Source organism: Schistocerca cancellata, chromosome 3 (genome assembly GCF_023864275.1).
Source record: "Schistocerca cancellata isolate TAMUIC-IGC-003103 chromosome 3, iqSchCanc2.1, whole genome shotgun sequence".
Taxonomy (NCBI): Eukaryota; Metazoa; Arthropoda; class Insecta; order Orthoptera; family Acrididae; genus Schistocerca; species Schistocerca cancellata.
Genome location: NC_064628.1, coordinates 512869611 through 512889413, shown reverse-complemented (window position 1 = coordinate 512889413; position 19803 = coordinate 512869611). Strand labels below are relative to the sequence as shown.

Below are 19803 nucleotides of genomic sequence, written 5' to 3'. Positions count from 1 at the left end.
GCTCCAATGTCACACCAACACTGTGGACAAACCTGTTCTGTCCGTTACGGCCAAGCGGACAAGATAATGGTCATCTCACGCTGTGGTCACATTGTGTTGTCCAGTGCCCCATCAGTGCTTCTCTCCACTGGTTCCACATGTGCCTCATTATTGAAGCAGCATGCCCTGTACATGTCACAGTGTTGTGCACAGACAGACCTGCCTCCCAGAGACCAGCCATTGTGCTTCGTTTGAACACACTCTCATGCAGATATTCCACCCTGTGATGTGGGCAAGGCCTGATGGCACTTTGTTTCTTTTCCACTTTGTGTGACCGCTCCGCTCTGACTGAGCATTGTGTAACACTGATCTGTCCGGTCACACAAAAGAGGGCGCCATTGGGCCTACATGCTCACCATCTATCTCCCATTTAAATCACTTATTATGGTTCCACTGTTCTACATGTCCTCTTATTGTAGCATGTGGCATATGATTTTTTCTGAGTGTTTCACTTTTTACAAACAGTAGTGTATTACTATGATTTTATTGTTTTCTTTCATGACACAGTTTCTCTGAAAATGTGTAATACCAGCTAACAGTGCACACACTGACATATAATGTGTAAAATTTTATAAGGAGAAAGTAGACACCACAGGCTTACGCATAAAAGTAGATGCTCTCCTGAAAACTTAAAAAAAAAAGAAGCAGTTTTGAAGAGCCAGTTGGCAGGCCTGTGTTTACAATTTCTGTGTGTACATCACAAAACAATATGGTGAACACTTTTACGGCAGTCATACTTTTTTATTTAAAACCAAAACTTGCTATCTAATACCAATTACGTGGAGTACGCTACAGGGCCATTGAACCAACTTTTTGTATAACAATGACGGTCATTCCCTAATGGCAAAATACATAAAATAATACCTTAGCAGGGGGTTCAAATGGGGTTGTGATGTGTAAAATATGACTAAGCACGTGAAGGTCACTTAGCCTCTGCTACTCACCTCCAAGCTGGTGAAGTCGGAGAACCTGAGCAACCCTGTGGAAGGTTGGGTACCCACCCTCATTGGAAACAGCGTCACAGCAGACAAGAGGGGGAGAAATGGTCCTGTGGAGAATAGGGTTTGGGCTGTGGGCAGACACCTGGAAAAAAGTCGTATTATGGAAGCTCCATGAAAGGCAGCCAGACAGACCCTAAGGCAGAGAAACAAGGAATATGAGAATTGGAACATGGAATATACAAACATTATATAGAATTGGAGTCCTTGGAAGCCTGATTGAAATAGTGACAACATACTAGGAGGATGTTATGGCCTTGCAAGAGATAAGATGGACTGAACAGTGCACCTTCCAGAAGCAGCAGTGTACTATGTACTACAGTGGCCACAATAGTGAACACGTATTTGATGTGGGATTTGTAGTCAACCAAAACAGTGAACAACTAGTGATAAGATTTAGAGCAATAAATCCAAGGATATGTTATACGTGACTAAAGGGAAAATTATGTTAAGTACAGTCCCCTAAATGCACATTCCCCTGTTAGAGGAGAAGACAGAAGGAGATCTTCTGTGGACAACTGGAACAAGCTTATCGACAGTGTCCAAAAAAGTCATATAAAAATGATAGGAAACATGAATGTTAAGGTAGGGCAGGTGCTGGTTTTCTCCCCTGTCATTGGTAAATACAGGGTCCATAAAGAGAGTAATAACACAGTTATACCGTGTGGTTCCACAATACGAATGTATGCAAAATGACCTGAGTGTCACTAGACAACACTACTATAAACCAAATTTATCATATATTAGTAGATACCTGGCCTAGTTCTGTTGTACAAAATAAGTATAACATCCCAAGAACTTAAGAACCCAAGGAAGGCAAGAATGACAAAATAAGTATAACATCCCAAGAACTTAAGAACCCCGGGAAGGCTGAGTACCAAGCTACTAATTTGGAAAATAGATTGAGGGGGATCCCACAGAACTATAATCATAACATAAATGAGCAGTGGAACAAAATCAGAAATGAAGTACAGACTGCTGCAGTGGAAGTGATTGGTGTGGAACTGTTGTAACTGTGAACAGAACGGTCGCGGGGTGGAAATGACGGCAAGCACAGCGGGACCCATGGAGAGGCCCACGAGCAACAACACAACAGGAGAGGATGGACACACCCAACGAAGGACAGAACAAACAACAAGATCGAAGAACGGAGCCACAAGGAAAACTAACAAGCACGTCCACTTGTACACAGAACAAGAAAGTAAGTAAACTGTCTAACGCGAGGCGATGTGTCCACAGACATATGCGAGATTAGACTGGCTGGCTGAGTGAGAGGGAGGCGCTTAAGTACACTATCGGGGGCGCTGCTATTGGCCACTGGAACCATGTGTTCCACTGTGGCGCCCTCATACTAAAAGCGGGCCAGGAGGCGTGCGCTGCCACAGCTTATGGCTCGATGGTGCAGAGACCTCTTAGGCGTCTTCGACGTCTGTGACGTCTGGCGGGGATTCAAATTCCACGGTGGCCGGTATCAGATCCTTCCACGCTGAAACTTGTGCATAGGGGTGGAAACGCCCCGGACGGTGCCGAGGTGGGCGGCAGTGGGAAGAGGAACTGGGTGCATCAAACACAAGTGGTGGCGAGGAAGGGACGTCCGAGGTATCCATGAGAGCCGATCCAGAGCCCAGGGCAGGGGAGGGAGCCGCCGATCCACCCGGAGGTGGAGAGGGCCGGCAGCAGGCCTGCGGGGAGACAGCAACCAGGGGCAGGGACAGTGACTCGAGGACCACGTCCGTACCTGAAGGAGGTAGGGAAAGAGGCAGCGGCGCGAGAGTCCCGTGGCAGCACGAGGGCGGAGCTGATTATGATGGCGGCGCTCCAACTGTTTCAACGTCTGCACCAAAGTCACTCGCAGACCATGGGCCGCGACGACCATGGTGGGTGTCCAACCAACCTTGCGCCCATACTCGCGGACTCACACGGCCATGCCAGGGGCTTACTGCTGTGAGGGCCTGGAGTGGGGGTGGGAGGAGGGTGGCATCAGCAAATGGAGCACGGTCCGCGGCTGTTGCCTATGAAGGAGCTCTGCCAGACTGCGTCCGTCAATTGGCGTAATGCAACAGGTGCTCAAAAAGAGGGTGGTCGGAGATGTGTCGACTGCCTTAATCAACTGGTGTTTAAAAATGCGGACAAGCCTCTCCGCTGCGCCATTGGACGAAGGGTGGCAAGGGGGGCTACGGATATGTTTGACACCATTGGCCTGACAGAAGTCGTGGAAGGAGGATGCCGTGAATTGGGGACCATTATTGGAGACCAACGTGTGTGGCAGGCGCTCAATGGTGAGAACCTGGGCCAGGGCCGTGAGTGTAGCCTCCGTGGCAGCGGGTGCCATGCGGACAAAATATGGGTATTTGGAGTAGGCATCAATGATGGGTAACCACATGGACCCCAAAAACGGGCCCGCAAAATCGATATGGATGTGATCCCCCGGCGAGGCACAGGCCAGGGTGCAAACGACTGGGGGGTCTTGCCTGGTGATGCACACAGACAGTGCACCCACTGACCAGGTGCTCAATATCGCCATCGATGCCAGGCCAATACACATGCTGGCGAGCCAAAACTTTCAAACGGGGCATACCCCAGTGCCCGTGGTGTAACAGACTGAGCACCCGAAGCCGCAATTCCGGAGGGATGACCACCCGGTGGGCAACCGACTCCGTGGCCAACAGAAGGACATCATCGACCACGGAGAGCCTGTGGGGCAGGTGGCGCCAGGGGCTGAAATCAGACTGCATCCGACGAGTAACATAGGACGGCCACCCGTAGACCACGTAGTTTAGAACCTGCCGCAAGACAGGGCCACAGCAGGTAGCTGCAGCAATGTGAGCAGCCATAAGAGGCAGACCGTCCAGTGCATCCCGGTGGGCGGAATCAATGTGAAAGTAGAGGACCTCCTGTTGGTCAAAGGCAGGATCGGGGCCTGCTGGGGGACGTGACAAAGTGTCAGCATTAGCATGGTGGGTGGTGGGCTTATACCGGATGGTGTAAGCCTAATTACGTAAAAACGATGCCCAGTGCTGGAGATGTTGAGCTGTCTGCTCTGGAAGGTGAAATTGGGGTCCGAAAAGTGTAACCAAGGGTTTATGGTCCGTCAGGAGGGAGAACTTTGCCCCTAAGAGATAGGTATGAAATTTTTGGACGGCGAACACGATCGCCAGAGCCTCCTTTTCAGTCTGGTAGTAGTTCCGTTGTGCTGGGATCAACGTCTTGGAGGCGTAAGCGATGGGCTGTTCGGAGCCATTGGAATGCCGTTGCGCGAGGACGGCCCCAATGCCGTATGCCGACGCATCAGCCGCCACAACCAAGGAGCGCTCCAGAGAGAAGGAAGTAAGGCAAGGGCCAGACTTCAGCATTGCCTTTAAACGGAGAAAAGCCTGTGTCACAGGCAGGAGTCCAAACAAAAGATACCCCTTTGCGACGCAAGTGATTGAGGGGTTGAGCAACGGAGGCAGCCTGGGGCAAGAACTTTAAGTAATAAGTAACCTTGCCCAAAAACACCTGCAGTACAGATAGGTCCTTGGGACGAGGAAGGGCCTCAATGGCCGCGACATTATGACCCAAAGGGTGAATCCCATCCTCATTGGCAAAAATGCTGCAACTGCGTCTGGAACGGTCGCGAGGTGTAAATGATGGCAAGCGTAGCGGGACCCGCAGACAGGCCTGCGAGCAATAACAACACAAAAGGAGGAGATGGACACGACCAATGAAGAACAGAACAAATAACAACAAGATCGAAGAATGGAGTCACAAGGAAACCTAAAAAACACGTCCACTCGTACACAGAACAAGAAAGTAAGTTAGCTGTCTAACGCGAGACGATGTGTCCACAGACGTACGCGAGATTAGACGGGCGCTTAAGTACGCTATCGAGGGTGCCACTATTGGCCGCTGGAACCAAGTGTTCCACTGTGGCGCCCTCACACTAATAGCGGGCCAGGTGGCGCGCGCCGCCATAGCTTACGGTGCGACGGTGCAGAGACCTCTAGGGGTCTTCGATGCCCATGATGTCTGGTGGGGATTCAAATTCCACAGCTCACGGTACCAGAGGAACAATAGAGCAGAAGGAATGAATGGTATCATGAAGAGTATGAGGAGACAACAAGAACAAATAATGAAGCATATAAAAAGATGCAGGCCAGAAGAATGAGAATGCTTGTGGTTGACTGTATAGAAAAAAGGTGTGCAAAAAAGCAGATATTGAAAGCAAAGAAGAGAAGCTTTAACGAAAGACAGTTGCAGAACATTGAATACCCACTAATGAAAGCAGTAAATTCTACAGAAAGGTCAATAACCTTAGAAAAGAATTTCAACCAAAGCAACACAGTATAGAGGGAAAAATTGTGAACTAGTAGCATTGCAAGGAGGAGTGTTACATTGTTGGGCAGAGTACTTTTAAGGAATTATCAGACTCTGTGAATACTGACACATGTGAGCTAACTGAAAACCAAGAAGTGGAAGAAGAGGAAAATGGGATGCCCTCAACACAAGAGGTTCGGCTAGCAGTAAAGAAACTAGCCAACAATAAGTCACCTGGCAATGACAGCCTGCCAGTTGAGCTTATTAAATGTGGTGGAGAAAATTTAGTTAGATGCATCTGAGATAAGTGGAAGCAAAAAGTCATCCAAAATGATTGGAATATTGGTGTGATACGTGCTGTGCATAAGAAAGGGGACACCCTGGAATGTAAAACTATAGGGGAATAACATTATTAAATACCGCATATATAGTGTTCTCCTCCATGCTTTGTGACTGTGTAAATTCTTTTGCAGAAAAAGTGATTGGGATATATCAGGCAGGCTTTAGATCTGACAAGTCAACTATTGACCAAATGCAATATAGAAACGCATAATATATTTGTTGATTTTAAAGCTGCAAATGACACTTTAAAAGGAAGTAAGCCTCTTGAAGACATGAATGAACTGGGCATACCGTAACAGTTAATACACCTCATATGTTTGATTTTGGGGGGAAATAGATTGAAAGAGTATGGACCCAAGGAAATTTAATGCTAAGTTTTGAAACTAACTGTGGACTGAGGCAAGGGGATGCACTTTCATATGTGATTTTCAGCATTGCACTAGAGAAGGTAATAAGGACAGCTCAAATCAACACAACAAGCACAATATGCAATAGAATGCTGCAGCTTCTGCCCTATGCAGATGATGTGGGTATTATTGCAATAACAGAACTAGCTGCTAAAGAAACATATAGGGCACTAGTGATAACAACAATAGAAATGGCACTGGGAGTGAACATCAGTAAAACCAGATGCATGTGAATAATATGACCAGACTACAGTTTTAGAAATTTACCAAGTGCAGTTAGAATCTGTTAGTGAATTTGTCTGTCTAGGAACACTGGTAACATCACAGAACGATATTAGTAAGGAAATAAGCAGCACATCCACCTATCTAAGAAATGCTATTATGGTAGAATATTTTAAGCAAAAGGTGTTACACAAAATATATGGGGCAACTAATGAAGACGGAGGATTATACAAAGGTCTTGAAATCATAAAGGTAATTAAAATAAACTGCCTGAAATGAGTCAACCATGTTTTTCGTGTGGAACATGAGAACCCAACAAAAACAGCACTGTCCCAGTGGGACAAAGAAGCAGGGGAAGACTAAGACTTTAATACTTGGATGACATACAGTAGGATTTAAAAATTATTGGTGTCAGAGGATGGAGAAGCAAGATGCTGGTCAAGGATAAATGGAGTGATGTCATAGAGCAGGCCAAGGCCCTTCAAGTGCTGTAGAGCTAGGAAAAAGAAAAGAATACCTTTAGCAGAAAGTTGTGGGATGCACAGAAACAAGTAATAGAAAATTTACATAATTTTAAAAAGTTATAAACAAGAAAATTAAAGCTTATGATCGAAGTGATGTAACAGAAATAAACTGCAAGTTAACTGTTCTCTATTGCATATTTCTGTGGACTACACACCAGTCCGCTATAGATAAGTGGCTGCCTTTCCCTTGTTTTACGAATCAATATTTTGGGTAGTTCTAGTGTTTTCATTTGCATTTTTATAGCTGTTGTGTAGATTTGTGATATGATTCAGAAAGGCACACATCAATTGTTTTGATGTTATTTAAAAATGAGCCACTGTTTTAGGTCATTCATATTTCTGATTTTTTGTTTTTGAAAGTTGGCAGGTGTGTCAATATTTTGTTCAAAACTATTTTCAGTTTCTGATTATCTGTCTTCAATTCTTGACTCAATCATTGGTTATCTGCCATCATTTTTCTTTCATGATTATCTAGTTCTTTGTTCAAATTTTGCTCATGATCATCTAGACTTTTATTCAAATTGTGATTACCATCGGTTAACTTTTGAATATCTGGCCTGAAACCTGCGACCAGTTTTTGTAACAACTGCATTAACATGCCCACCCTCCCTACATTTTCAACTTGATTGTTGCTGACCAGTGCCTCTTATGATTCAGTGTTCATAGTCAAATTTGAACTTTCATTTTCAATTGCTTGTACAGTTTGAATTTTGTTAATTAATCCTGATACATGAATAGGTTCCATATCAACACCATCCTGGTCAACAGTCATCTCCATTAAATACATCACCATTCTCAGTTTCACTTGCCATTGTTATACTGCACACAGAATTGTCCACTGTGTGTATCTTTTCTCTATTTCAACACTGCATGAAAAACTAGGTGTTGCTTAAAATCTCAGCTTACTCACTGTGCATTTCTGTTGGTAATTGGACTCTGGATCCAAAGTTTGCAGTATATGACCTCCTTGAACTGGTCTCCATATATATGTTGACATCTTGTAGTTTGGCTTACATTAAATAATGCCACTGTACTGCTCTCAACTCAAAGGAGCTAATGAGATATTTTCTTTCTTTGGTAATTTATGGACTCTGACAACGGCAGATTTGATTGAGATCATTAGTGAATCACAAACTTTACAGTTTTTCGCAGAATCATTACTCATTTCAATCAATTTAACTACACCCAATTTTAGCTAAGTTTATGGTGCTGCGGTTCACACTGAAACTTTACGGGCATAGAAAGCAGTGCAGATAATTAGCCTGTAAACACATTAGCAAGTGGGACTGACCAATGACTAACTCGAACCAAATCCGAACTGCAGCGACTGTGCAACGCTAAACACCTGCATGTGGAGCAACAGTAATCACTATATCAGAAGGCCTTGGCAGTGGGCACAGATTACTCTAAAATGCTGAACTCTGCTAAACCAGTGGCAGCTGCAGTAATATAATTCATAATCTGCGATGAAGCTAATTGATAATCTTTGACAAATGTCACAAAGAATAACTAATGTATTAATATGGGAGGATACAGGATTCTCACAAACTAACGTAAGAAAGAACTTAAAATTGTCCTGTCAGATTGCTGCTGACTGAGCCTAATTGTACATTTCAACACTAAGTATATTTCATTAGATTGTATTGTTGTCATGCAGATATGGGTACATATGATAATCCTGAAAAATTTTCTAAACTTTGGACAGTTTAATGTGTAAAAATTACCCTGCTTATTCCATACATGGAACGATAGGTGCCAGCAAGGGTTGGGGGAGATTGGGCGGGAGGTGGGAGCAAGAGTGGTCACTTGCCCCCTCCTGGAATCTGGATACAGATTTGTTATTAATTACATAATTCTCTCAGATTTAAAACAACCATTGTTTGTGATATCACTGAACTGCTGATTTAACTTTGTCAATTGTGATGAGAAATACTGCAGCTTTAGCAGTCGCTATCTGTCTTGGGTTTTCTTCATTGTCACTCAGTTCACAGAAAATTATGCCAATTCCTTTGCGTGGCTGCAGTTTCGGTGCTGATCTGTAATCAAGATGGATATGAACCTTAACATAACTGTGCTGAAATATTGCTTTCAATCAGTCGCTTCGTTCAGCCCTTACTGAGCTGTAGAGAGGATCCAGCCTAACACCCCACTGCATGGAATCTGTCACCAATTCTCAACACACAGACAGAGCAGTAATAGATGTGCCAGTTGTTAGCCCCCTTTTCCCATAGGGTTGCCATTCCTCTTGATGCGTGAAGAAATCACAACAGCGGTTTACCATTAGACTGTGGAAAAAGACGACTTTGATGACTTGCAGATTCTGCATGCAGATTTAAATGACAGAGCTGTTGTAGTGCGCTTGGAGAAACACAGCCATACTATATTATAAGTGTGTACACCTATACTTAATCCCAGTCATATCAGTAAAAAAAAAAAAATTAAAGAGAGGGAATGAAGTATATTTCAAGGTCTAAATAATGTGCTCTTTGTGACTGGGACCTTGTCTAAGTATGTGGGTGCAACACACTGTCACAAGCAGTCACATAGCTACGAATTCTACAGTCCAGTTGGCACGACGCGTAATTATGACAAACAGGTGAGATGAGGATTAACTTGGTGCAGGTCAGGGCTGCTAAATGTTGATTCCGCCATCCGATTCAAATACAGGTCTGGGACATTTCTCACGTTCATCTAATCGTATGCTGATCCTGGGCTACCCTTTAATGAACCCTAAAGAAATGTAGCTTTCGAAACACATTGTGTTCAGCTTCAGTTACACCAGTCAACATTAAAAAATAGAAATCATGAAGTTATACAATAAGTCCATTAAGATGAACAAACATAAAATTAAAAAAGCAAGCCAAGTATTATAGATAGCATCAAAGTTGAATAAACCACTGAAATACTTTTGCACTGTTCAAAATATTTTCATAACTCACAATGGAAATACATCCTGAAATTCATAGAATTTTTTTCCTTCAGCGTGGAAAGTTTAGTTCACTATAAAAGTCTTTAATTGTGTGCACATTTTGTAATTTGTTCCCTTTCTTCTGAAATTGAAAAAGATCTACTAAGAGCTTGTAAAATTTTTATAACATTATGCCTGGTAAAGTTTTGCATTGTGAACAGTTTAATTCAATAACTTCACTTACGTTTTCTTTTTCTTTTCTTTTTTCTGTGAAAAACTTGTATCATTCCTAAATAACCAAACTGGTTATGGGCCAAGGTGCACTACTGCAGGAATTGAAGAAACACAAGCTGTAAGTTTTATATGTAAATGAAGTGTAAATTTTGAAATTCGCATATTGCAACTTTGTTCATCAGTGTTACTTTTGGAGTGAAGTTCGACTACGGATTTGGCAACATTAATATAGATTGATTTACTGGAAGGGCAATCAAATTGAAATACAAAGCAAATATCTGTCCACATGGTATTCCTGGAGCACTTGATAATATTGAAGGTGGGTTAGTTAAACCTGTAGAACTGGCAGAAGATGCCACTGCTCAAGAAAAAGAGACACATAAAAACAAACCAAATAATTATCTTAAGGCTGACAGCAGTGCTTTAATTGTATTGACTATGAATATGATTGAGAAAACGTTGCAGAAAATAAAGTATCTTATACATCTCGAGAAGTATGAGCAGAATTGTGTAAATTATTTGATAGTGTTTTGGAAGATAAAGTTTATGACCTTTGTTTATGATTTTTTGGATATGTGAAAAAGTCTAGGGATGATGTAGCAACTCATATATGAAACTGAAAAATGTGTGGAATGGTTTGAAGCAAGAAAAGGCCAAAGATGTAGAAAATCTGGAATTACCCAATTTATTTTTAATCTGTAAAATTGTAGGCACACTGCCCGATTAGTATTTTTCATTTAAATCCAGTTGGATGCTTATGTCAAAAAGTGATAGACTGTTGATAACTTGGCATCTCAACTTTGTGCATATGAGGAAGCATTGTCGAATAAAGGAGGAGATTCTACACCTCAAGAGGCTCTTATAAGTAAGTCATTGAAACAGTCTCCTGTGCAACTATAGTGGGAAGAGAAAGTTGTCTGTCATTACTGTAAGAAGCCAAATCATGCGATCAAGAAATTTTATTTCGACAGGGAAAAATCAGTTCATAATAAACTAAGACTGTTCATAACTGAAAGAAAGACTGCTGTGCATACAGTTAAAAACCTCTTTAAGTGATAATGGAGGAGAGTTCAACAATAAACAGACAACGGAGATTTTACAACATTTTAATCTTCCATACACACCGCAGCAAAATGGATGCAGTGAAAGAGAAAATCGTACTCTTGTTGAAATGGTCAGGGCTATGATGCATGCTCGTGGAAACATTCCTCAGTATTTTGAGCTGAAATGATAAAAATTCTGCAGCATGCATCCTGAATCAAACGGGACCTTCCAGTATTGTAAGGATGTCTCCATATGAAATGTGGTATCAAAAGAAGCCTGGCATGAAGCACCTACATATAATAGGGTTTAAATGTTATGTTCATGTTCCAAAACAATCCTGGGAGAAAATGGATCGAAAAGCAATAAAAGGGATTCTGATTGGCTATGACCATGGCAATGGTTATTGGCTCTAGTGTAAGAAAATTGTCAGTTAATGAGATCACAGCATGTTATTTTTGAAGAGAAAATAATGCAAAAGGAAAATCCAGTAGTTCCTATGGATCTTGATGTCTCTCATTGGAAATCTCAGAGTCATCAGACAAAATTAGGAGCAAAGTGAAATTAAGTTTCGAAGAGGAAATGAGTTTGATAATTATGATAATTTACAGGGTTAAACAGAAGCGAATTTAGAACAAATTTAGTTTGATAATTATGATGATTTACAGGATGAAACTGAAAGAGAGATTACAACAATCTGATGGTAGAAAAATTAGGCCACAATTGCATGAACGTTTAATGCTAAAATGTCCAAAAAGAGTTCAACACTATGTAATGCAGTTAATGATCTATAAGGAACCAGAATCTTATGGTGATGCCATAAATTTGAGTCAACGAGATGATGGAAAGCAGCAGTGGATCAAGAATTGGCAGGATATCAAGAAAATGGATGTGGACTGTGGAAGATTTGCCTCCTGGAAAGAGGACAATTCCATGTAAGTGGATATGTCAACTAAAGACTAATGCTTATGTGTTGTTTGACAGATTCCAAGCAAGATTGGTTATCAAAGGATTTCCTCAAAAGAAAGATGTGGCAAAGATGTTGGCTACTCGAACATTACTCAGTGTTGCAGCTAAAGATAAGGTGAACACTGCACATATAGATGAAGGAAATTACATTTATGACACCCTGAAGGTTGTAATGATGGTTCTAGGCAGGTATGTTGATTAATGAAAAGCTTATATGGCCTGAAAAATGCACCCACCGCTGTAATGAGGGATTCACTAATTATGTGATGGAAATAGGATTTAAGAGGAGTGAAGCTGATCCTTGTCTCTTTATGAGACAGAAAGACTCTTACAAGGTTTTCTTCGTACTCAATGTTGATGATGGATTGATTGCGGCAAACAGTGACAGTGAACTTAAAAAATATATTGGAAATCTTGAAAGAGAATTCAAAATAAAATCAAAGCCAACATCATATTTTTTGGCTTTGAAATTGATAGAAAAGAAGATGGGTCAATTCAAGTCAGTCAGGCTCACTGCACCAAGAAGGTTTTGAAGCACTGTGGCATGAGAGGTTATAGAGCTATTGTTGTTGTTGTGGTCTTCAGTCCTGAGACTGGTTTGATGCAGCTCTCCATGCTAGTCTATCCTTTGCAAGCTCCTTCATCTCCCAGTACCTACTGCAACCTACTTCCTTCTGAATCTGCTTAGTGTATTCATCTCTTGGTCTCCCCCCACGATTTTTACCATCCACGCTGCCCTCCAATACTAAATTGGTGATCCCTTGTTGTCTCAGGACATGTCCTACCAACCGATCCCTTCTTCTAGTCAAGTTGTGCCACAAACTCCTCTTCTCCCCAATCCTATTCAATACCTCCTCATTAGTTACGTGATCTACCCACCTAATCTTCAACATTCTTCTGTAGCACCACATTTCGAAAGCTTCTATTTTCTTCTTGTCCAAACTATTTATTGTCCATGTTTCACTTCCATACATGGCTACACTCCATACAAATACTTTCATAAATGACTTCCAGACACTTAAATCTATACTCGATGTTAACAAATTTCTCTTCTTCAGAAACGCTTTCCTTGTCATTGCCAGTCTACATTTTATTTCCTCTCTACTTCGACCATCATCAGTTATTTTGCTCCCCAAATAGCAAAATTCCTTTACTACTTTAAGTGTCTCATTTCTTAATCTAATTCCCTCAGCATCACCCGACTTAATTCGACTACATTCCATTATCCTCGTTTAGCTTTTGTTGATGTTCATCTTATATCCTCCTTTCAAGACACTGTCCATTCCGTTCGACTGCTCTTCCAAGTCCTTTGCTGTCTCTGGCAGAATTACAATGTCATCGGCGAACCTCAAAGTTTTTATTTCTTCTCCATGGATTTTAATACCTACTCCAAACTTTTCTTTTGTTTCCTTTACTGCTTGCTCAATATACAGATTGAATAACATCGGGGAGAGGCTACAACCCTGTCTCACTCCCTTCCTAACCACTGCTTCCCTTTCATGCCCCCTCGACTCTTGTAACTGCCATCTGGTTTCTGTACAAATTGTAAATAGCCATTTGCTCCCTGTATTTTACCCCTGCCACCTTTAGAATTTGAAAGAGAGGATTCCAGTCAATACTGTCAAAAGCTTTCTCTAAGTCTACAAATGCTAGAAACGTAGGTTTGCCTTTCCTTAATCTTTCTTCTAAGATAAGTCGTAAGGTCAGTATTGCCTCATGTGTTCCAATATTTCTACGGAATCCAAACTGATCTTCCCCGAGGTCGCCTTCTACCAGTTTTTCCAATCGTCTGTAAATAATTCGCGTTAGTATTTTGCAGCTGTGACGTATTAAACTGATAGTTCAGTAATTTTCACATCTGTCAACACCTGCTTTCTTTGGGATTGGAATTATTATATTCTTCTTGAAGTCTGAGGGTATTTTGCTTGTCTCGTACATCTTGCTCACCAGATGGTAGAGTTTTGTCAGGACTGGCTCTCCCAAGGCCGTCAGTAGTGCAGAGGCCACTTCCGCCTCAACTGACATCTCTGCCCAAACTCTTTGCCTCTGTATATGTCTGCTTGTGTCTGTATAAGTGTGGATGGATATGTGTGTGTGTGTGCGAATGTATATCCGTCCTTTTTTCCCCCTAAGGTAAGTCTTTCCGCTCCCGGGATTGGAATGACTCCTTACCCTCTCCCTTAAAACTCAAATCCTTTCGTCTTTCCCTCTCCTTCCCTCTTTCCTGACAAGGCAACCGTTGGTTGCGAAAGCTAGAATTTTGTGTGTATGTTTGTGTTTGTTTGTGTGTCTATCGACGTGCCAGTGCTTTCATTTGGTAAGTCACATCATCTTAGTTTTTAGATATATCTAAAAACAAAGATGATGTGACTTACCAAACGAAAGTGCTGGCAGGTCGATAGACACACAAACTGTGTGTGTGTTGTGTGTTGTTTTTCTTTGAAATATACAAAAAAATTGTGTCATTCCTAAATAACCAAACAATGCTTATCTTTCAAATTGATGTTCATTTGCTGTTTGCCTATGTATACAAGATTAATGAAATTTTTAACACTATAGGGCCTCCATCGATTGAATCTGAGCTGCAATCCCTTGGGACAGGAGGCTGTGAAGCACCTTCAAGTGATATTCACATCATTATCTAGCTTAACTTCCCTGAATCTTCATGCTTGCTCACTTACTAGCGGACCTGAAAATATGCATCAATGCCGTATGTATATCCTTGTTTGATTAATTAAACTTCTGATTGCATAATTTAAATTTTTTTATCAAATTATGGACACACCTGTTTTTTTTTTGTACAGTATACTCACTTTCTGTTAACATGTGCAATAATTTCAGTCCTGTGATTTGTAATTTTGTGTCAATACTAATCAAGATTTGCTTTTCATATTTGGGTTTTTGGTACCATCACAAAAAAAATTCTGTCATCAGTTCCATATAATTGTCCCATGTATCATTTGTGTGAAGTATTATAAACAGTTACTTTGCCAACTCTTTACTGTTGTTAATTTTTGTACAGGGGTACAGACTTCCCATTTTCTAATGAGTATGTAAAAAATGAAAAGTAGTTTAATGTAGGCAGAAAGTATATTGTTAGTCTATACTATTTTTGCTACAAGTCTATATATAGATACAAGGTATTTCTCCTAAGAGTCGTCAGGGAGATTTTCTCTGGTGTTTTGGCAGATATTTGCAATTTATTTTTTGCAGTCTGTAGCTGGATGCAGCCCAAACAAATAGTGACAGTAAAACATGGTGAATAACCAGTATTCCAAAAGCAGTTACTACTAAGCAGTGCTACTGTGTGGCAGTAGCAATCAGCGTGGGCCTGGTTGGTGCTGTCATTGCCGGAGAACTGGTTAGTCTTCCAAGCTAATTAGGGACTGCTCTATCAAATGGGCGCATCAAATTCCACTTTAAAAATCATTTTGCTCCTAACAGGAAATGAACCATTATTTTTCTATGAGCATTGGGCATCACATGAAAGACTTGATGATCAGTATTTGTTTGTCCTGACTCCAGCTATAGATTGCAAGAAAGAAAATGCAAATATCTGCTGAAGTGCCAGAGAAATGTGGCTGATGGCTCTTAGGAGACACACCCTCTATATGTAACTGTATTTAATAAAATAAGCTGTCTGTTTGCATTTAAGACTAACTTAGCTACCTGTCAATAAAAATAATTAATTTTTGAAAATATAACATAATTAGATGATACCATATGATTCAGTTTTTCCTTCTCATCCTGGGCAACTTTTCCGTAATCCTCCCCATTTCCTAAACCTCACCAGTCCTTTTCCTTCATCTTCCTTCCTTTCTCTTCAACCCTTCCATCAGAAGAAGGAGCCACTGGCTCTGAAAGCTTCCACATTTCACTAACTTTTATGTATTTTCTCCTGTCACTGCTAGGTGAACAGCTTTTATGTCTATCCAGTTATATTAGTTACCTGTCAGTGTTTCAAATCATTTGACGTACTTTTTTGTCACAACATAATTAACTTCCATTGTCACTAAGGTCAAATTTAATAAACAATTGTGAAGATCCCCCCCATCCAGTGTCTATGATATTGTGTTTGTTATTTTACTAATATGAATTGTTTAGTCAGACTTTGTTGGAGAATAATGTTACAAAAGTGACATTAAAATGTCTTATCTTTTCAAAGAGGTGTCTCATGAGTTGATCACACATAGTCATTGCATATTCTTCTTGCTTTATGCAGTAAAATGTATTTTATAAAATCTTGTGCAAGGTGTAGTTTTCTGAACATTATTCTCAGCAAAAGTTCTTTTCTAACTAACCTCTTGTATAGTTTGGTACATATTTGTCATTTTCTCTTCCTTTCTTTTTTGGCAGTTGAGTTACTTGAAGAACTGGATGTAAGTTTTAATTGTCTTGGTCTCGAAGGAGCTCGAGACTTCCTGAAACAAATATCTGCAGTAAAAATAAAAGAACTTAATTTGGGTAGCACACAGTCAGGATGTGAAGATGGCTGTAGTACGATTGCCCGGGATTTAGCTATCTTTCTGGCTGGTGCAGGTTGTGAGCCTGAGAATTTGGAAAGCTTGGACCTCTCCAACTGTAACTTAAAGGATACAGATATATGGGAACTACTTAGGTAAAAACTACAAGACTGCTATATCATTGTGCTAATTGATTAATTTTTAGTAACTGTTATAATAAACATGACTTTAGTAAAGAACCTATTAAAATTGCCTATTAGTTAATTTTTTTGTTCTCATTTCAAATTTAGGCCATTACAAAAAGCAACAAACCTCAAGCGACTCCGTCTGCAAGGCAACACAGCTCTCACATCTGTTTCACTACGACGGCTTTTGCAGTTGTGCATTCAACAAATTGACCTTTCAGGCTGTAATTCTGTGTTACTGCACTTAAGTGGCACCTCACCATTGTCATGGCTTCCACCTGTGAGTTATTCAAGAGAAATAATTTTGTCAGCAGATCTGAGTACTGTTGATTGGGGTGCACAGTGCAGCATCCGCAAAGCTCCAGGAGGACTATTGTTCATAACCTCAAATGCATAATTTGTTTTATTCATTATGAATTAAAATTTTGAAACCCACTATTTTTTACCAGATAGATTATAAGGCATATACATCAATCACATAGTTATTGCAACACATAATAAGTCAGTATCCTCCAGTCAATTATATTGTTGTTTACAACAGGTGTATTGTATGTTCGCTCGAGTTACCACAATATTGTTTGATATGAATTTTATAGCAGTGATGGCTGCTTGCTTGTTTTAATTGTAAACAATTTTATCTTTTGTCAATAAAATTTTTCAGGGTATATGACCACATTGTCAGTACATAAAATTCTCCAATGTTGTAAATGGCCTTCCTCAAGCAAATCATCCTGAGGAATTTTATGTATTGACAGAGGGATCACATACACTGAAATACTCAGCTAAACCTCTGTGTTTGGTAAACTGTTTGAAAGAGACTCAGTTTAGCGATTAGTTCTGCATATTATGGAATTACACAGATCAACAAGATTGAAATTTGGCATCATAAAAAAGGCTAATAGATCATAATTACCAGTTTATTACATCAGATTTACCTTTCCTCTGTGCTGTCTTTACATACACAATGCATACATTGTAGTTTATTTAAAACATCGAGTTCAAAAGCTATGTGGAAAGTACAGAGTGAGACAAAATATCGAGCAATTGTAAAAAGTATGCAAATCAAGCTGCATTGGAGAGAGTTGGAGGGGTTAGTGTAAGTTACGTTTGGCGCGAAATATCATTTAGTCGTATTGGAGTGCTGCACACCACAGCATCGTGTGTACGCTGTCAAAGCATTTTATGAAAACAGTAGTTCATGCATTCCATAACCATTTCAACATTCATCAGAATTGGCCGCTTCCACCTTCCTGTGCAATAAAAAATTGGTTGATAACTTTGAAAAGACGTCAACGACAAAGAAGAAACTGGGAGACCAAAAACTGTGCACACACCTGAAAACATCGAACATGTAAGAGTTGCCACTGAGATAAAGCCCTCGTCACTCAGCTCGCTGGCACAGTGCTACAATTGGGATTTTAAACAGAACGGTAAGAATAATTTTACACCAACATTTGGACTTTCACCCCCACAAGATCCAAATGGTTCAGGCCCTTAAGGAAACAGATTATGTCAGCCAAAGTCAGTTCTGCTAAAAAAATTTCTACATGATTAATCAAGATGAGGACATTGTAAACCATTTGTGGATGAGTGATGGAGCTCACATCCATCTCTCTGGTTATGTGAACACGCAGAACTTTCGATTTTGGAGTGACGTTAATCCTAGAGAACTGCATCAGCACTCTGCAAAAGTTACTGTGTGGTGCACGATGTTTTCATTAGGCGTCATAGGGCCACACTTTTTTGTAGATGGCCTTGGCAGTGCTTTAACAGTGACTCCACAGAGATATGCAGACCTATTGGGAAACTCCTCAACTTGCACACTACGAAGTGAACGATGAGACTATTTCCAGCAGGACCGAGCAACCTCCCACATTGCGCGAGTAAGCATGAATATTGTCAGTCGTTTGTTTCCAAATCATATGAAGTCCTGAAATGGGGATATTGCATGGCCCTCTCCTTCAGTGGACATCACAACATGTGACTTTTTCTTGTGGGGTTATCTGAAAAGCAAAGTTTACCAATATAACACCCCCTTGAACAATTGAAGTCCTGAAAGAACGGATCCGACAGGAAGTTGTTCAAATTCCACTGGCAGTGCTGCGCAGTGTGATGAGTCACTTAAGGTCCGGCTGGAGGAATGTGTGCATCTAAGTGGATTCCATCTTACTGGAGTTATCTTCAAAAAATAACCAATGTTTTACTATTGCAGAAAATGTTTTTTCGTATATTTTAAGATTATGGAATAAAAAAATTTAATGAAGTGTTTTTACATAACAGCCTTTTAAAAATCGCTCTTTATTATGCCTCATGCCTCACCCTGTATAATAATAATAATAATAATAATAATAATAATTTTGTATGACTCAAGGGCCTGGTGTAAGTTTTCAGTTGGATACCACTTTAATGACTGGGTGTCCCTGACCTACACCAGTAATCCTGTTGGGGGAAAGGGAACTGAGTTGAATGTGGAATCCAATCCACACATTGTTCCTGATGAATTATTGAGCTGTGAAGGCGAAATGAAAGGCAAATTAAAAAAATTGTCGTAATCCAACCAACATTCAATTCCACAATTTTTCAATTTTCAGGCCTGACTCCTGTAGAAGGTATTTTATCTGGCAACTGAATCCCACAAATTTGAATTTATATGGTACTTCCCATACATTCAACGTCAGCTTGGTCACCTATCATCGTATCACTGTAAAAATAATGGAAGTGTGGGAGTGAAGTTTGAACCCATTTCTTTCTTAAGAAGAAGAAGAAGAAAGGAGCTCAGTTCAGTAATAGGCTATTGTAGACCGTCAGTCAGTTGCCTGAGAACATTTAAATCAATGTATCTAGCAAGTTCTTCAAACTTCTCATTAACTGTTGTATTAGATCAATATTTTTTTTATTGAGAGTTGTTTAGTGATATTGTGATTGTGTATTGATGAAATTTTCCACCATTGTTACCACAATACTGTTGTGGTAGAATGAGACCAAGGTATTGGTAAATGTTGATTTTAAACAGCATTCTATTAATATGATGACATGGAATGGAACAACACAGACATACATTTACAACTATGTATTTATGGATACAATAGCCAACCAACGACACCTCCAAGAGAATCCCATTGTGATCCTTGTATTCTGAATGGTGACCCCAAATTGCATGAATCTGTGTTGTTGA

General features: G+C 40.5%; 1 protein-coding gene across 2 annotated transcripts in view; it reads left to right on the top strand.

Moving 5' to 3' along the window:
• The window catches only part of LOC126175311 (tonsoku-like protein), a 259997-nt gene extending 242594 nt beyond the window's left edge, over positions 1–17403 (top strand). For both annotated transcript variants that reach the window (XM_049922019.1, XM_049922017.1), the window contains exons 23-25: positions 14540–14690; positions 16337–16598; positions 16734–17403. In XM_049922019.1, the coding sequence (XP_049777976.1) occupies positions 14540–14690; positions 16337–16598; positions 16734–17025 (705 nt within the window). In that variant the 3' untranslated portion in view covers positions 17026–17403. The remainder of the gene's footprint in view (positions 1–14539; positions 14691–16336; positions 16599–16733) is intronic.
• The last annotated feature ends 2400 nt before the right edge of the window (positions 17404–19803 follow it).